This window comes from Silurus meridionalis, chromosome 22 (genome assembly GCF_014805685.1).
Source record: "Silurus meridionalis isolate SWU-2019-XX chromosome 22, ASM1480568v1, whole genome shotgun sequence".
NCBI lineage: Eukaryota > Metazoa > Chordata > Actinopteri > Siluriformes > Siluridae > Silurus > Silurus meridionalis.
The window spans coordinates 8,762,243-8,780,320 of record NC_060905.1 but is presented as its reverse complement, the minus strand read 5'-3'; the positions used below and the strand labels follow the sequence as shown (position 1 = coordinate 8,780,320).

General features: G+C 38.4%; 1 protein-coding gene across 4 annotated transcripts in view; it reads left to right on the top strand.

Moving 5' to 3' along the window:
* The first annotated feature begins 7,010 nt into the window (after nucleotides 1-7,010).
* tnrc18 (trinucleotide repeat containing 18) overlaps nucleotides 7,011-18,078 on the top strand; it is a 57,997-nt gene continuing 46,929 nt past the window's right edge. For all 4 annotated transcript variants that reach the window (XM_046835481.1, XM_046835480.1, XM_046835479.1 and 1 more), the window contains exons 1-2: nucleotides 7,011-7,250; nucleotides 8,685-9,033. In XM_046835481.1, coding sequence (XP_046691437.1) covers nucleotides 8,820-9,033 — 214 coding nt within the window. In that variant the 5' untranslated portion in view covers nucleotides 7,011-7,250; nucleotides 8,685-8,819. The remainder of the gene's footprint in view (nucleotides 7,251-8,684; nucleotides 9,034-18,078) is intronic.

The window sequence follows — 18,078 nt, the reverse complement described above, 5'->3', positions numbered from 1 at the left end:
GCTGGCTGTGTGTGACCTGTGTCTGAGCAGGGCTTTTTAAAGACTGAGGAAATAAAGGAATTTGCTGATGGAAACAGAGCAGGACTTTGTGTAAAGCCAAAAAGGTGATTTTTTTTTTTTCATTTACACAAAACCTAGAGCAAAAAAAAAAGCACTTTGCTTTTCCACTGCACCTGATGGCTAACACTTCACTAACCCATCAGCAATGCAGTGAAAGAGAGAGAAAAAATAAAAGTATAGTGCAGTTTGATTCAACAAGAAAGCATCCCATAAGAATTCACTGCAGCAAAGCTATTTTAACCATCAGAAGCATTGAAAGGCACTCCAGGACTGAAATGAGCCCCAGGTTATTCATACAGCCAGAGATAATTAAAAATGTGAAACACACACACACACACACCTCCCCCATACGGAGCTCTTCCAATGGACCTCAGAATTTAACTGACTTTTATTTTTTTATTGAAACAAGATTTGCTAAGGGTACATGTAAAGTAAAGGAGCTGCTTGTAGACTTAAGCAGAAAATTAAGGCTGTAGCAAAATTACCTTTACTTTATTAACTAATATAGAGAGATTAAAAGACATACTGTTGGATTTGTTCTTAACAAAATGCATTAGTACATAGAAAGTCAGACTGTGTGGAGAAACATTGCACAAGGCACTTGGAATCAAAATGTTTTTGTTCAAACATGCAAACTAATTTTGTCATACTTGCATGCAGTTATTTGTTTCCAGGTGATAAAAACAGCAGCTTCTATTTTTCACTTTTGGATTGCCTTTATTTTTAGGTGCGTGTGCATGGTTTGCATTTGTCACCTTAATATTTTTGGCTCCATTTTCATTGCTTACAGAGCCTGTATCTTTGTAGCAGGCAGTAGCTTTGTATAATATTGATCTCTTTTAAAACGACATAAGAACTACGTCATGTAAGGCACTTTAAAGCAATGAAAAGCTTTGAAAAACTGTGATACTCTGTGCATAATTTTACCATAATCTCAATCCATAATGGCCTTTTCGCATAAAAACTGCACTGCATGGCGTATTCTGGATGCCACGTTCCCGTCAATCACGGACAGACAGAGCACAGGCTAGAACAACATAACATGAAAGGCAAACAAACTCATGAATAAAAGAACCATGGCTATATGTGATGGTGTAAAGTGGGCCTGGGCGGTTTGGCCGAGATGTGAGTATCCCGCAGTACGTTTGATTAAAGGCCCGTGACAGACAGTGCATGATGAATGGGGCCCAGAGAGAATTAAAGCCTGTCAGGAGAATGGGCCGCCACGCTGAGATTTAAACCCCAGCAGGACCCGTCTTCTTGGGAGGGGCTCCTTGTGCAATGGCAGCTCATCTGGGCTGCCTGTCAAGAGTGGAGCTGTCAGCGGCCGTAAGATTCGAGTCGCCGAGGATGGCAAGTCAGAGTCCCCCAGGATCTTCACCAAGCTTCTCTGAGAGACAGGAGGAGAGTGAAAAGTTCAATAAATTCTGTATCCTGCAGCTGCTACTTCACTTAAGTGCTGCACGTAAAAAATAAATAAATAAAAAAGTGGGCAGTGTTCAAGAGACAAGATGATTTGTCCACTGTTTAGAGAGGTAAAGGGGAGGATTGGCCTTGGCTTCAAAAGAGATATCAGCACGCATTTTCACTTCCAGTGTGCTGGGGATTTTTGTTGTTGTTGCATCTGTGCAAAATAGAAAAGTATTAACGCAGATTGCGTCAGCTCATACGATGTGAATAAATGACTTTGGTCTGAACGTTTGTATGCAGAAAGGCTTTAAATAAAAATGAAAAAAATCTTGAAGGGTAGGTGGCATTCTTAAAAGAAGTTGTTTATTGTTGACTTTGCTAGACTAATTAGCGAAGGCTGTGTGGTGTTCTGGTGGGCCTTCCTGGGTTTACTGAATATGGATGAATTCATTTAATACACACAATAAACTGCAAGCAAAACAAACAAAAAACCTCAGTACTCATTATATAACCTTATTCTTTGTATCTCACTGGCAATACAACATGTATATGACAATTCATTGGATGTCTGTTAATTCATTCTAATATGAACTTTTAAATGAAGTTCCATTGAAAGTATAAAAAAATAAACTCTACCCTGTGCATACTTATGGTGTTTATTCAGATGTGTGTAGATCTCCAAAGTGTCAAATGATGTACACCTTTCCAGGAGAGAAAACACTTCCTCTAGAAGTGATGATTAAAAAGGTGGCTCTTCCTGTCAGGCTATGGTATGCATGTTTCCTTGCTGTTGAAAGAGAACTGAACATACGAACTGAACAACACGCCCCACTGTTGCTGACTGACAACAAAAGCCTGTGGGGGACCATAGTGTTGCGAGGTCACATGATTTCAGTCCCATCATTCCCTTAATGGTATAAACAGTTGAGTGTGCACATGCATTTCAGTAAGAGTACTTGTTATGTATCCTGTGATTTATCCTTATTTCAAAATCTGATGTGTGCTAAAGGCAGATTTCCATGCAAAGGAATATAAATAAGAGTTTCAGGTAAAGGTTTCATATGCATGACTTGTAGGTGATGTGCCATTTGCTCTTTCTATTTGTTTGCTCTGAATTATCCCTGAAATGTCCAAAAATCACACACCAATGTATGCATATAAATAGTGTTGTATTCCATAAAAATCCATTGCTAATAAAACTGTTAAAACAACTAGTTTATTTTAAGGGAATCTTTCCAAAGAATTGAGTAAGGTTCATTAAGTCTGGGTTAAATGTCAAACCTGCTAATATACAGGCACTTACATTGGTGTTCAACTAACAATTTGTTTAAATAATAACTTTTCTTTGTCATGTACTGACATTTCAGGAGAGAATAAAGATACAGCCCATATGCAGGAGAGGATCAAACAGCATTTAATATCAAAAAAGGGAAAATGTGGTACAAGAATAACACTGTAAACATTCTATTTTTCATTTTCTTGGCTGGTAGGTAGATTAACAAGATATTCAGGCCTGTTCTAGTGCGAAAAATACTGTTTTGGTCAATATGTCTCTTAACACTAAACGTATTATGAGAACATGAAAGCTCTTTTACATTACTATTATTGCTTAGTTCGCCAACAGTGGCATCTAAGAGGATGGCAGAGTTTTATAAAAAAAATTAAATTTATGTGGATTGAAATAAAGCAAGTTCTTAGCATTCATTGTTTGCAGCTGGGAACTTTCTGCGGTGTACTTTCGTGACAAGAGTTCATGGCTTTCAACGACGTGAGCCATGACAGACTGTGCACTGTTGCAGGAAACCCAAATGTCATGCAGTAACTCATTTCCCCTCCATGATTATGGGATATTTTCTCTACCAGACATTTGTAAAGCTTGTTTAAGCCTGCACAAACAGCTCTCCACCCTGCATTTTCCCAAAGCCATCTACCCCCTCACATTCAAATTATGCAATCTATGCCAAAGGGAATTATTCAGAAAGAAAAGGTCCACATTTTGTTCTTTCTTTGAACATTTGTCATATTTCATAGTTATCCGAAAGTGTGCGTTAAAGAAAATATATTGTCAATTTTGTCACACTCACATAATACATTAAAAGTGCACGAAATGATGTCCATGATTTTCATCACTGTTTACTGTCTAGAGATGGTAAATACAGTGTCAGAGTCAAGGACAGACAAGATTACAGCTTTAAAAAACAAAACAAAACCTCATGGGGGTGGATAATAATTTGGTCTCTATATAACTATCGAAATCATAAATCCTTTTTTTTTTCTAAATCATTCTGCAGTAACCTTCTCCCACACACAGACACACTCCTGAAAAAGATTTCAATTGAAAGAGCTAAAAGCAATGTGTTTTACAGACTAGATTTCAGGGCAGCTACAGTTACAGAACCAGGCAAAGTTACAGGCCTGCAATTTTTCATTGCCGTATTATATAATGCTGACAATCCGGTGTGTAATCCTTTAGCCACCGAAGCCACATCGGGAGGTTCAATGTGACACTTCTAACCTAGAAGACGGAGGGTACAGTCATGTCTGCTGGATAAAAAAAAATAATAGAAAAACATTTCCTGAAAAAATGTTGGAGTTTAAGCCACTGAAACAACAAATCATAGATTGCTCACTATTTCCATTAATTTGACAGACATTATTAATTACAATATTCAATCCTCGCAAAAGGTCAGTGAAACAAACCATGACCCCTCTTGAGACTGTCCAGATGGTTTCAGAGATGATAATATAGAATTATGACTGCACTTAAAATGTCTGTACAGGCTGAATTAAGGTTTTTTCATACTCAGCACCCATGAGTGAAAAGTAAAAATGACAGTTCTTTATGTGGTTAATAGTGAAGCAGTGATTAAGGCTTTTTTTTTTAAAGGTTTCTTTTTCATATTTAAAAGGATAGTAACTTTGGCTTAGTTTCTATCAAGAGTTATTTGATAAAGGCATTTGCCATTTTAAAAAGCAAGGTCATGCTGGCTTAATAGCGGAGGAAAGCATTAACTAAACATTACTAAAATACAGTGCGTCTGAAACAATACGAACTGAGGGTTTTTCTAAAACACTAAAATCAGTCACACTTCCTCTTCTTGTTCCACAACCATGACACAAATGCAGTTGTTTTACTCAAATCCCTTCCTATAGATATTTCCAAAACATCCATGAGCTTTTGCATTATATTCCAACACATGTGCTTTTGTTTTCGAATATATTTTAGTACAAAAGTCTCTGATTTGTTTAGTTAGGTCATTATTTCTAAACATACATATAGTGGATATTTAAAGAACGTATTTGATCAGATTTTTACCATTGTAGCATTAACATTCCCTGCATTCATTTTTAGAAACATAGTAAATTCATTCAGATTTCACAGAATAAGTGTTAACTACAATATATTCTAGTTACTCACTGTAACTATTGTTATTTTGCACACTGCTGTAAAGATCTGACCATGTTTTTTTTTTTTCATTTGTTTAGAGAGACACCAAATTAAACACCTCTCCTTTGTATATAGATTTTTGTTCATTTTGCAATATATTCTACACATGTGAAGGTTTAAGATGATTTAAGCTGTGTGTACTTGAAGAAAGTAACTGAGGCCTGTGTAGAAGGAAACATTGCCTCGTTTCTTTTCCGAGTGACAATGATAATGGCGGTAGTTTCTGAACTAACAATAATTTTGGGCTTGTGTGTGTGTTTTGGACATTTATCGAAAAATAAAGGGCGTGTCTACGCTATGATGTAGGGGTGGCGGAAAGAAGACAGCTTATTTATTGTCACTCTTATTTTAATACTAGTGGTTACATCCAACGAAACACAAACGTGCAAGTTTATGCTTGCCATTTTACGCATAGCTATACATCGATTTAAATCGCACCAGGTGTGTGTGTGTGTGTGTGTGTGTATATCTCACACACACACACACACACACACACACACACACACATTTAATTCCGTATAAAAATTGAATGATGCGCTAAAGAGGAGTATCCTAAACTACAAGCAAAGTCGTGATGAATGAAACATTAGTCTATAGAAAGCTGTTTTCGAGTGTTTAACGCTAAACTACAGCCCATGCTGTGATGCATAATAGAAAAAAATGACAACAAAAGAAACAGGAATATGTTGATGGTGTTTATTTGCACGAGACGCATTTCAGCACCCACCTTAATAAGAGCAGTCAGTGATTGGCACAAGAGAACAATTAAAAAGCGCCCACAAAAAAAATCCAACAAAAGCCGTCGGCGCGCCTCTGCATCCAGAACAAAGAGTCTCTCGCTTAGTGCTAAACAGCCAAAAGGGGGGGGAAAGAACAGAAAAGAAAAGAGACAGACATGTCTTTGGACGTCTTCATGGCTCAAACCCAACGGTAGCTAAAAGGTGAAAAGTCTTTGCATTGCATCTTTATAACTGATCCAGGCAGCGGTAAAACCCTCAGAAATAGCCGGGAAATGGTTGTCGGATCATGGGGACATTCCCACGTCGAGTCGGTTCGCTCCGAGAGGAAGAATTCCAATAAAATACAAGAACAATCCAAAACGCATCTTTTCATTAAAAGTGTTTAGAAGTGAAGGTGGTTGTAGAAACAAAAAAATCACACGTTGTTTTCCCCTTTTCCAGCACTCCTTTACACTCGTTGCCAGAGAGGAGAAAAGACTTGAACCCGCTTTAGCAGGACACGACAGAGGGCAGATTGAAACCGCGCCGCTTTCTTCTTACAACAATTTAAATCAACTAATCCAGTCCGATTCTCCCAGTGAAATTTCACGCAATCCCAATTCTTCCTGTTTAATAGTGTCTTTACAATCAGTATCTTCAAAACAAAAGATAAAACACTGCTTGGGAAAAAAAATCGCCCCATGCATTTTGTATCGGCTTTTTTATTTTGGTGCATAAATTAAAAAGTTACCAATTAAATATAATCTCATAGTGAACAAATCTGACAGAAGAAAATGTACAAATTAAAGTATAAAACTGGATCAAATTAGCCTGCAAACATTGTAAACAAAAGCTGTCGGAGTTGCAGAGATACAGGTAGAAATGCGTAGCCGATAACGTTTCCGTGTAAACAAAACACAACAAAAACACGAACCAAATAAATATAAAGCAAAACAAACCGGATCGCCGGATAATCACTCACCTTGGCGCTAGATCATTCTTAAATAAATAAATACATAAATCAGTTTTTCTGCTATATAAATTAAAGCATACGCGGGTCGCTTAAAAAAAAAAAAGAAAGATCATAAATGTGATCTATTTGAGCAATAATCAATAGTGTATCCGTGTGCTTTAGTCAGGAGCGGCCTTGAAACTGCCCTCTACAAATCCTCTGCCTGTTTTGATCATTCAGGAAAGGAAATAGAGGGGGCTTGAAACAGTTCAACCTCCTGCTCTATAATTGGTTTTATAGAGCTGGCGAAAAGCCAAAGTGTTCACACGGCGATGATGGACAGACACTGTGTCCAATCGCGTGGCGCGCTGGAGAACGTGTCTGGTTCGAGACCGTGGGGCGGGGCGTGTTAAACAATGCTTGTTTCATTGCAGGATAGTTGAGAGCTACAGTGGTGTGTATGTATGTATGTATGTGTAAGTGAGTGAAAGAGAGAGAGAGAGAGTGTGTGTGTGTGTATGTGAGAGAGGCCTTCCCCCGTATAATCGAGCCTCTGTCCGCGTAACTACGGACGGTCTGTAAATGGAGAGTAGGAACTATTTCACCAAGCGTCGGGATTTTGCGAAGAAAAAGGATACTTTATACTGAGTCGCCATTACAAGTAAGGAGTCCAAGTCGGTAGAAAACTCGGCGGTGATCTTTAGAAAGATTAAATACATAATGAGCAACACGAAAATAAATGCAGAAATGTAGCTAGTCGATGTGTTGGTTGTGAGCGCGCGGCCGAAGCAGTGTTACAGCGTTAGTAGCGCAGTGTGTTTTAATTGTTGCGAGTGTAAAAATCCTTCCGCTTATACACTCTTCATGTTTCCGCGCAGAAAAGTTTTGTCGCTTGCAAATGGAAGGAACGCGTAGAGGCGCAAACTTTCAGACGTGGCCGTCGTGTAATAATATAATAATCTGCTAGTAGTGTGGGGGGAAGCACGCGTGGGAAAATCACCTACCGACCTTTTATTGCGTGTTCATCTTTAATCCTTCTGTATTATATAGTCTTAATGTCGCGTCTTAACATGGACTAGTTTTCGCAGCTCTGGAAAAACACTGTGTATATACACCCCAGTACGCAGGAGCCTTTACAAGCACAAACTCGAGAAGATTCGAGTTCGAAATGTCCACCATGAACCTTGGTTTGGTTTAGAAAGACCAGACTGGAGGTTCTAATCGGCTCTTGGGACGAGCTAAAGAGCGGCGACTGATCGCCCGCATATGAGAATTAAACCACAGTTGTTCTCGAGCGGTTTGGCACCACTGACCAAAGTTAGTGATTTAACACCCTTAACCCAGAGACTTATCATCGCTTCATCTGCTCGCTTACGTTTTGCTCGTGTACGTGATTTACATGTTGTTGTCGTGTTGTTGTTTTTTAAGAGTGAATTAAAAGCCCTGCAAAATCAAAACCGACCAAACTTTGTTTCTAGGAAGCGCATTGCTAAATAAACCAGCGCCTTGATGTGAAAATAAATCCTGTCCTTTAGGATTGCAGTCGACCTCAAATCACATAGTCAGTCAAACTATATGCTGTGTATCAGTGGCTGATTTAGTCTTCACCCAGTGGATGTTTGTTTGTTTCTGTCTTTATATTTAAATAGGAAACTGTTATTATTATACAGAGTGTCGCAAGACTGGTTTGCATGATCTCGACTCAGTGTGCATGAAAGGCGAAGTGTAAACGCTGGATTTTCCCTGCGTTGTGCAGCGTGTTGCGGCCGGGGAAACACACACACACACACACACACACATATCATTTTAAGCGCTACGAGCACGATGGTGAAGCGACAACTACCCCAGATAAACTAGTATTTAAAGCTGACCAGCCCTCACCACAGAGCTGCAATTTCTCGCGAGCTTGATTACTTTTTATCCTCTTTTAGATACTTTGATTCAAACTGCGTCATCACGCCCTTGTTCAATTTTTTTTTGCGGTTTATATGTTTCTATCTTTCACGGCTTTTGGTCAGATCGTTTCTGATTTCAAGTTTGTATTTATCCGAGCCCTTTATGTGTTTTTTATTTTTTATATTTTTTGTTTTTTTAGGTCGGCACAATGCCGGATAAGGACGCGGATTTGCCTGGAAATCTAGGAACACTATTATAAGGCTCTTTCGGAATAGCCGATCGGAGCATTTTTTTTTTCTTTCTTTTTTTCATTTTTATTAACCGAGTTGGGTGGATGATGGATGGCCGAGATTTCGGGCCCCCCAGATCGGTGCATGTTCCCTCGCCGTTGCTTTCGGGACTCGCCATGGAGTCGCACCGACTCGGAGCTTCCTCCGCGCCCGGGAGGATCCCACCGTCTCCCGGCCACCTGGGCGCGGGCCACCCGGCGGCCGCTCTGCACTCGGGGAAATATCTCTCTCCGACCATTAACATACAATCCCACCACGGTGAGTAGAACTTATTATTTTTCTCGATTTAAGCACCGATGAGCGAGTTATTTCATATTCTGTTGTTGGTGTGGATTTCTGCGGAAAGTTGTTCGGCAAAGTCAGGAGAAAACACGCCGATGTTCTCGGAGGAAGCGGCGAGTCGCGAATCGGTGCAGGATGTTCCCGATTCGGCTTTCTGGAGAAAATTAGGAGATTGTGCAAAAGATTATTCCGTGCAAAAATAAAAAAAGAGATTATTGTTAATCATGTATAAGGGCTGGTAATAAATGCACAAGGAGAGAGCTTTTGCGATCAGGAATATGAACGACCACCGAATGATTTTGTGCAAAATGCAAATAATAGTAAGCATGGCGTTGATTTCGGATTGTTGTTGAATGTGAATGCTGCGCTGCAGAGTTGTCATGTGCAATGCTTTGCGAGTGCGTAATCGACGGAGGTGAAATGGCCCATTGCTGATCTCACTGAGCGGGGAAATGTGTGCTCATGGTCTCCATTCATAGCTGAATTGTTTCGGCCACAAGTACATTTCGATTCTGGTTATAGGATTTGGGTAGCACTGCTATTTCCTGTGATGATGATGATGTGGATAAAATGAGTCATGTAAAAAGTGAAGTTGATTTCATTTGTCTTTTTAAGATCAGTGCTTTGCCACTCATCCGTTCAATCGCCTACTTTATTGCTCACAGAATTGAAGCCTGTTGTATTTTTTTCCTGTTCATTTTACATTTATATTGATGCTAAACAGGCACTAATACTATGCTCTGTATAAGAGGGAAATAAATGTAAGCATAGTTCGAGCACACTACCTGTCCTGTATTATGGTCAGACTTCAATAACCGAGAGCAGTTTTTTTTTAATGTAAAGGTCACTGGTGCTCTTGGTCATAATATGTATCATTTGTCTAATGCACAGACTTGTCACATTGATAACCCGTCATCTTTGTCACTTTGACACAGCTGTAAACTAAGTTTGCACCCCCCTCTTGATATCATTGTGACATTATAAATAGTATGGTTTTACAAGAGATTATAACCGTCCAGGCTTTAAGTATAGAATCTAATCTGCTGGAAGAAGAATATACAGAAAGTAGAAAAGGATCTAGAGAGACTCTAGTGATTGTGTTACTCCAGTTGCCAGTGGATATTGTGTGAAGTGGGTCAGGATTTAAAAAAAAAAAAAACCCTCCCTGTCATGTGCATCTGGACTCCTGGTGTAAAAATAGGGTAACCTTCATCCTTGGGTTTGCCAAGAGCTGCAGGGAAAGTTCTTTCACTGTGTTTAGTTCCCTTCAGTGGAATCGCTGAAAACACAAGCGTCTATTTATCCTTCACATTTGTTTATTCAGTACATGTCTGCTGTAGTATAATAGTTTGATTATGACATCGATATTGCTTTGTTTACCGATGAAGAAGCCAGTGTATTTAGCACCATAGTGAAATGTTGTATTCATCTGAAAGATGTGCATTTTGTCATTTTGTTTAGTCCATACAATGTGCTGAAAATGGTTAGAATTTAAAATGATCCTTCTGTTTGGTAAACAGTTCATCATCACAGTCTATCCAGGAAACTACTTTACTGGGAAGGGCACTGGAATATTTTAAGCCCAAAAGAATGGCAGTTCTTCTACTTCATTTGTTGAACAGTGCTTCACAACAATAGATTTCCATCCAACCAGATGTAGATTAGTGTCCATTAGTGTCTGTCATGTAAGATTTCATATTTTCATCATAGTGTATGTTTGCCAAAACTGTATATTTAAGAATTTTAATATTGTGCTAATATTCCCGCACAAACCAGATCAGAAAGAAGAAAAAGTGTTTGAGCCGTTTAGCAACTCAAGTAATTTTCTACATAGTTTCTTCACTACACTACACTACATTTTATACGTGAGAAGAGCATTTGTAAAAGGTGCCCTTTCATAACTGGATCATAAGGTGCCTCTGTTTAAACTGAGTCTACATTCAGAGTTGGTCATAAATTAACTAAAATTGCGCTTGGCACTGCATTATCTTTGACCACCTTATGATATGTGATCAATACTATTAATTACTTTCAGTGATAAGGTGTTGATAAGAAACACAAAGGTAAGTGCTTTTAGCATGACACAAATGAGTTTATTTTTGATTTATAACCGTTTTTTTTTTTTTTTTTTTTTTCTTCGGTAAGGTAGTGGATAAGGTAGTGTTTGTATGGTGTGATTTATGTGCAGTCATGCAGCTGTTGTGATTTGACTCAGTGGGTGTGTACGGTTAAAAATGTTGCTCTCTCTATCTGCTCTGACATGTTCCCCCTGAACTGTCTGCCTACCTTCTGTTTCGCTGCTTAACAGTTCGTTTTTAGTTGCAGTTTCCTCTGAAGAATTTTTAGAGAAGGACTAGTTCCTGTTCTTGATCCCCCCCACCCCCCACCCCTCCATATCTGCTTTGTTACTAAGAGAGAACTGCTAATGTAAGGAAGACTCATTTGTTCTGGTCATAGCACGTCCCTCTAATTGAAGGGCTGTTTGTCCTTCATGCTTCATTTTTTTGCCACGAGTGAACTTAAATCGAAATAAAATGGCCTCCTTGCACAGAGCCAGCAAGCTGAAAATGTGTCGTATGTTTGTCCAATGACTCATTTTTCTGAGAACTACATGAATATTTAATCTGTTTAGCTGCCAAATTTCTCTCATCAAAAGGGAAAACAGATTTGTTATGTCAGTCTGCTAGTCTTTCCTCAAGACCATCCCTCTTGATTTATATTAAATATGTCATTTTAGTGTTGTCTTGGCAAGCACCAGTTTGATAGATCCCATGCGTTTTTTTTTTTTTTTTTTTTTAGCTGTTTGATAAGAATATAGGTTCATCTGAGATCATTAGATAACTCGAAGATGCATAACAGAACAGCTTTTGCTCAAGTTTGTAAAAAAAATAAAAAAATGTTGAAAAAGCAATCTAATGAGTAATTTATCTTTGAGTATGAGATCAGCTTTTACATAAATTCAAATATTCTTAAATTTGCATTAGTGATAGAGATCACTACAGCTTGTGTGTCTTCGTACACAGAGGGTTTTTTTCTTTTCTGATCTAGAAAGATTACTTACTGTTTTAAAGGTGAAAAGAGCCTGCACCTCTTTCATCTCGAATCATAGTTGCAAACTAGAAACCCTTTTCTGATATCATGGACAGGAATCCTGTCAGAATGCTTTTAATTGCACTAAAATGTCTCTCAAAACTGTGATGAGGAATAAGCTTTAAGCCCCTGCCAGTCAGGACAGATTTTTCCAACCAACTTGCGAGCAACCTTATTTTTCTCAGCACAACAACTAAGCTGCACTTTCTGCGCCTTCCATGCTTCTGTGATGCTATCCATATCTGTCTTCTTTTAGATAGCAGTGGTGACTCAGTGCTAAAGGCTTTGGGCTTGCGATTGAACGGTTTTCCGCAAGACCGCCAGTATTTCGTCTTTATGCATGGCTCGTAACTATTAACTGCTCTCAGTTGCGAGTTGCTTTGGATAAAAGTGTCAGGCAAATGTGCACATGTAAATCTAATCATCGCACCAATTTTTGTTTAATTGTGTTATTTGAGCCTGAAATTGACCTACACTTCCATACTTTTTTGCTTTTCACAGCTGGTTCCTATACAGGTAGTTATTAGATTCTCTCTGTTCAGAGACTGTCAAGGCTGAAGCATAAATTCCTTAAAATTACAGCAAGACAGTTCATGCTCTATTAAGATCCATGCTCAATTCTTTTTTTTTTTTTTATGCAAAAAAGGGAATGTTTCTATATACTTCTAAAGCAGTGCTGATCTAGGGTAATGTTTGGCCTCATTTACTATAGTGATAACATGGAGGAAGATAGGCCCTTGATTTAACTTTGAACAGCTTAAAAGACTGAAGAGTTGAAAATGATTTTCATGGTGGTGCTTTTCTGGTATGGCAGGAACTACAGGCTTTTATTAGGCATCGGGGGCACCCTGTCACGAACTCTGCCATCAATCATATTCATCCAGCTAATAAAGCAGACTGTTGAGTTATTGTGGCACAAACACTCCGCTTAGCTACATTTTGGGCTTTTCACTGGTTTTTAGTACTTGGATGAAAGTGTTTAATTTTTGGTAAAATTTTATTTGTTAAAAAAAAAAAAAAAAAAAAGGTAACAAAAGTGTGCTGTTTTTCTCCCTAAAGAAGCATCACGTTAACTCATTTGTGCTGTGTGCAAGGTGTTGTAACCAATATCCAGGCCAACACTTTGAGAAGTATTTCTATAAAAAAAAGCAATAATAACAATTAACAAAATTAACTAAGTTTACTAACATCACTAAATACCACCTTTTTTGTTATGTGGATACATAGGGAGCAAAATAATACAAACAAAAATAAAACTGTAATGGCTTACAATCTGATGTTCTGCCAAACCGTTTTAATTTACTTGGAGAATGATTTGCCAAAATCACTTCATCCATGTTTGCTGGGTAATGTTTTTTTTTCCCCCGGTGTCTAGATAATGATTGCCTCTGACTGTTAAGGCTGAACACGTCCATACATTTTTCCGGATCCATGGCTCGCTTTGATGATGATTGGCGAGTAAATTATAGCCATCTTGAATATCTCTTTTTGTTAAAGCGTTTATAGTGTACCACATGAAAAAGTACATATTCTTGCATCTCGCCACATTCGTTCAACAGGACGTCCATGCTAGATTGTATAAGTAAAATACTGGGGGGTGTGGGGAATGTAAATCTTGGCAAGCTTTTTTTGCGTTTGAAGTGGAGTGCCTTTGGGAATTTGCAATTGATCAGTTTTCATACAGTGTCTCTGAGGATCCTGTGGTGCCAGATAGAGGGCAAAAGTACATATTTCCAAAATTGACTGGTCATTGTGCTTTCTGAAGAGCTGGTCTACTAATGAGTTATATTGTACAAGTTGTGCGTAGGCCTGTACAATTAACCTGGCTTGGGCCAGCATCATTCTTATGCGATTTTATTAAGATTGTAAGGATGCAATAACTAACGCAGATAGACCTGTTCATTAATGAAATAAATAAATCAGACACCATGATGGATTATGTACAATAACTGCAATGTTGCTTACAGCCCATTAACTCTAGTGGGAATTGCCTTCACCAGTTAAAGTGGCAGTGCTTTTAGTGCTTTATGTATAATGGATACTTTTCATGTAAAGGCTTGCTAACAAATGTCTGTTATTTAATTAAGAGGCTAGCATAGTAATCTGTGAGTTCTGTCCCTGACATTACTTGCATCCTTAGTTTAAAAAATAAAAATAAAAAATTATATTCTTTCTGAGCATGCGAACAGAGAAATAATGTACATGATGCTTTTCCAGGTCATGCACTCTCTTGCAACTTGTATGTTTGCTATGAGATCCTTTTGCTGCTGGTCGTGTTGTCTGGCTGCTTTTAGGATGATTAGAACACTCCCTTGGCTAGATCTGGAGTCATTGAAACAGACGGATGGCTTTTGTCATGCATTGACATTGTTAAACTTGGATGTGCCATTGTAAGTGTTCAAGCGCTTCATTCCACAAGGGTGTCTTGTTTTTGCCTTTTGTAAAATTCACCTAAAGAAGAATTTGTTTCTTATAGAAAACTGGTTCTTTTGACAGATTCAGTTATGAAATAGGGTCATAATATAACTCTGAAGTTACAGTATATGATTTATACCACATTACTGGTGGGTTTTTGAATGTGATTTGGGCAGAGGATTTTGGTAAATTCTTTTAACAGCAGTTTGGACGGTTGTTACACCTTTTAATTCTGGTTATGGCCTGATAATGCTCCCGCTCGAGTATGTTATTGTGTCTGTATTAGCAGTCGCCTATTATTGATGCTCTATAAAGTCTAAGGATAATAATACAGATTTTAATCAATTGGTTCATTAGAAACAAGTAATTGCTGAAATGGTTTAGCTTTCTGTTCATTTATTGAAGAAGCACCCATTTGTAGTGCTTTATGCCTAGAGAATAAACAATACTAGTGAGGGGAAAATAGTTTGGAGCTGCAGTTAATGGAATGGAATGTCTATAAGATGAGTGAGTTTTACGCCGTATTACCAACGTTGTAATGACTGTAAATGGTATTGTTGCTTTAGTAAATTAAAAGTGTCAGTGTTTGGCAAATTATTGTGGTACAAGAGGATTGAATCATTCTGTGGTGTGCTGTTATAGGAAAATAATCCACTTTGTGGTGCTGTTAGTATTTAGTATTTTCCTCTAACAGCATCCCCTGTTATACTTATTATTTATGCATGATATAATACTGCATAAAATGACTATTAAAATTAATCATTATTAAGCAATCAGTAAATTGATGACCTCCAATTGATCAGTTGATCCTTCTGACCCGTAGCTCCCGCTTTAATAGTGGTTTAAAGTCTGTATTCTGTTTGAGGATGGTGGTGTTTGGCCTGCGGATAGAGCTGACGGCTAACACTTTGCCTGTCTGCTGTCTATTCTCTTATTGATCCCTGCGCTCTTTTCCCAAATCTGTTTGTTTTTTGCCTCCCCCCACCCAAGAATATCCACAGCTATGTTCTATGTTTGCAGACCACTATCTATTTATTCTTTTTATACTTGGGGGCCATGGTTGTGACATGTTTATGATTTGTTGTGTAACCTTCACTGACACTGGAGACAAGTGTGCCCAAGGGCACAGTGCATGTTGGCAGACTAGCAAGCTGCCAAGATCAAGGCTCCACTCCCCACGTGTGAATCCAGTAGGGTTGATCTTGTGCTGCAGCTTTTTTTTTTTTTTTTCTTGACCTGTTATGTTGTACTGAAAGCACTGAGTGCTTGGAGTGGAGCACTTTTAGCACATGCGGTAACCCTGCTCTTCTGTGCTCGTCTGTGCTCTGCTTTTCCCTTTCAGATTGCTGTTTGTTGATTACGATGTTCTGAGAATGAGTACGAAGAAAAGGCTTTTGCTGATGTGCGCCGATAAACATGGCCTCTAGAAATCTCCTTTTTTTTTTTTTGCCGTACTGAAGGCCAAACCTGCATTGCTGTAATGTTCAGGGTGAAGGTGCTAAAGTAGTGTGTTATTGCTCTTTATTTAGCAGCATGTCACAAAGCAAGCTATAATAATATTTTGCCCTCAGATCTGTCTGTTTATACCCTTGAAGACAGATCTCCACTGCGCTTTGCCTCTAGCCTGGTCCAGAAATGTACTATTGTAGCTAGTATGAGACAAGTCCCTCATTGTGACAGGCGAGGAGCCGGAGAGCCGTGAAACGCCGTGCTGCTTGTGTGTCTCCACACAACACCACCCCCCACCCGCCCCCCGTCCCGTGTGGCTCATACGAGTGAGAGAGATAGTGGAGAGAAAGAAGAAGGATGGAATGAGTGGTGCACCTCCTGCAGCCTTGCCTTTCCTCTGAATTAAACATAAAGTGTTTAGTGTCCCAGTGCTCATGCCATGTTTGGTCATCCTTCATGGGTTATGTACTCTGTACGATTGAAATAAAACGCTCAGGCTGTTTAGCATGCTCGTGTGAGTATATCTTTCTGGAAGGCATTTGCAAACCTTATTTTCCCTTGTATTCTCTTTTGCTTGTTTTTGTTTGATTAATCCCTATAATCATTGTTTGCCAAGAAAGGAATTAAGCACAATCTCATCATATTTATCTGCTTTTCATTTATTGTGTGTGTATGTGTGTGTGTGTGTATGTGTGTGTGTGTGTGTGTGTGTGTGTGTGTGTGTGTGTGTGTGTGTGTGTGTCTGAATTACATGTTTTTCTCTTTTACTTTTGAGGCTTTTTTTTAGCTTTATATCTTTGCCTTGAAAGCACGCAAAGATCAAAATGTACTAAAAAATCTCCCAGTTCTCCAGAAAATTATGCTGTGCATGGATAAAACAAAGGAATTGAACGCCATAGGTTGATTTGTTTTTATTTTTATTTTTTTTATAACATCTGCCAAATGGCTGCAGAAGAAGGCTTATTAAAATGTCATTTGACAGTAAGTGATTGGAAGGCTGATGAGCTTAGGTTTCTGTGTTACACAGCCCAGCCCTGTGGCCTAGAAAAGCTACACCAAGTTAGTTAGCGCTATTTAATTTACATCGCTGGTGTGAGGGAACATACAGAAACGGGCCCTGCTTTATTCATGTTGTCTTTCTCAGTAATGGTGATGCAGGGGTGGGGGTTGTGATGGTGGGGTGGGGGTTGTGATGTCATATTATTTATGGTTTTTGAGGACCTTTCTAAGATACACAGCAAGTAAAGTGATCTAGAAGTTTGCTTCCAGCAAAACATCAGTTTAGGAAAGGAACAAAAAGGATCAAATTACTACACTTTTTTTTCCTAAATGTGTACCTTGGATTTTCTTTTATTGTGTTTTTCCACTTCTAAAGACGGCTTCAAAAGTACCTGTTGTGAGCATACCGGATTTATTTTTAATAAAAATTCATATTTTCATTTATAAATGATCACTGTCAGCTATATCTTTGAGTTTATTAAAAATAATGTTTGTACACAAAGGTTGTTGACTTACAAAGGAAAGAAATACTTTAATGTTTTGTAAAGATGATTCCAAAAATGTAAAGTATAAACTTTTTTTCCTGTTAGTTTTGTAATGAAATATATAAGAACTCTTTACACTCGATTGTAGAATCTGGTCATTTTTAGCTTCCCACTTAAATAAAATGTTATGTACTTAAGAACATTAGTTACATTATAGCCAGGAGGCATAACATCTTTTTCAGTAGTGTTAATGAAATAAATAATAATAATGTAGTTTTGTTTATATATTTGTTTATTTATTGTTTATTTTTTAGACTATTTTGTTAGTTATTTATTATGTTCTTTATTAGATCAAATCAGCTCTTTTTTTCTGAGCGGAAAATTCTCAGTTAAGGTCAGGATTAGGAGGTCGTGGCTGTATTCAGTAATGATGTCATGACATTCCGATTGGTGTGAATTGGTCATGTCCTTTTGGTTGTGCAGCATCAGACAATGAGCATGTGTGCACAGAAACACAAACAGGTCTGAGAGGTGGAACAAAGGCCACTGACCGTGTGTGTGTGTGTGTGTATGTGTGTATGGG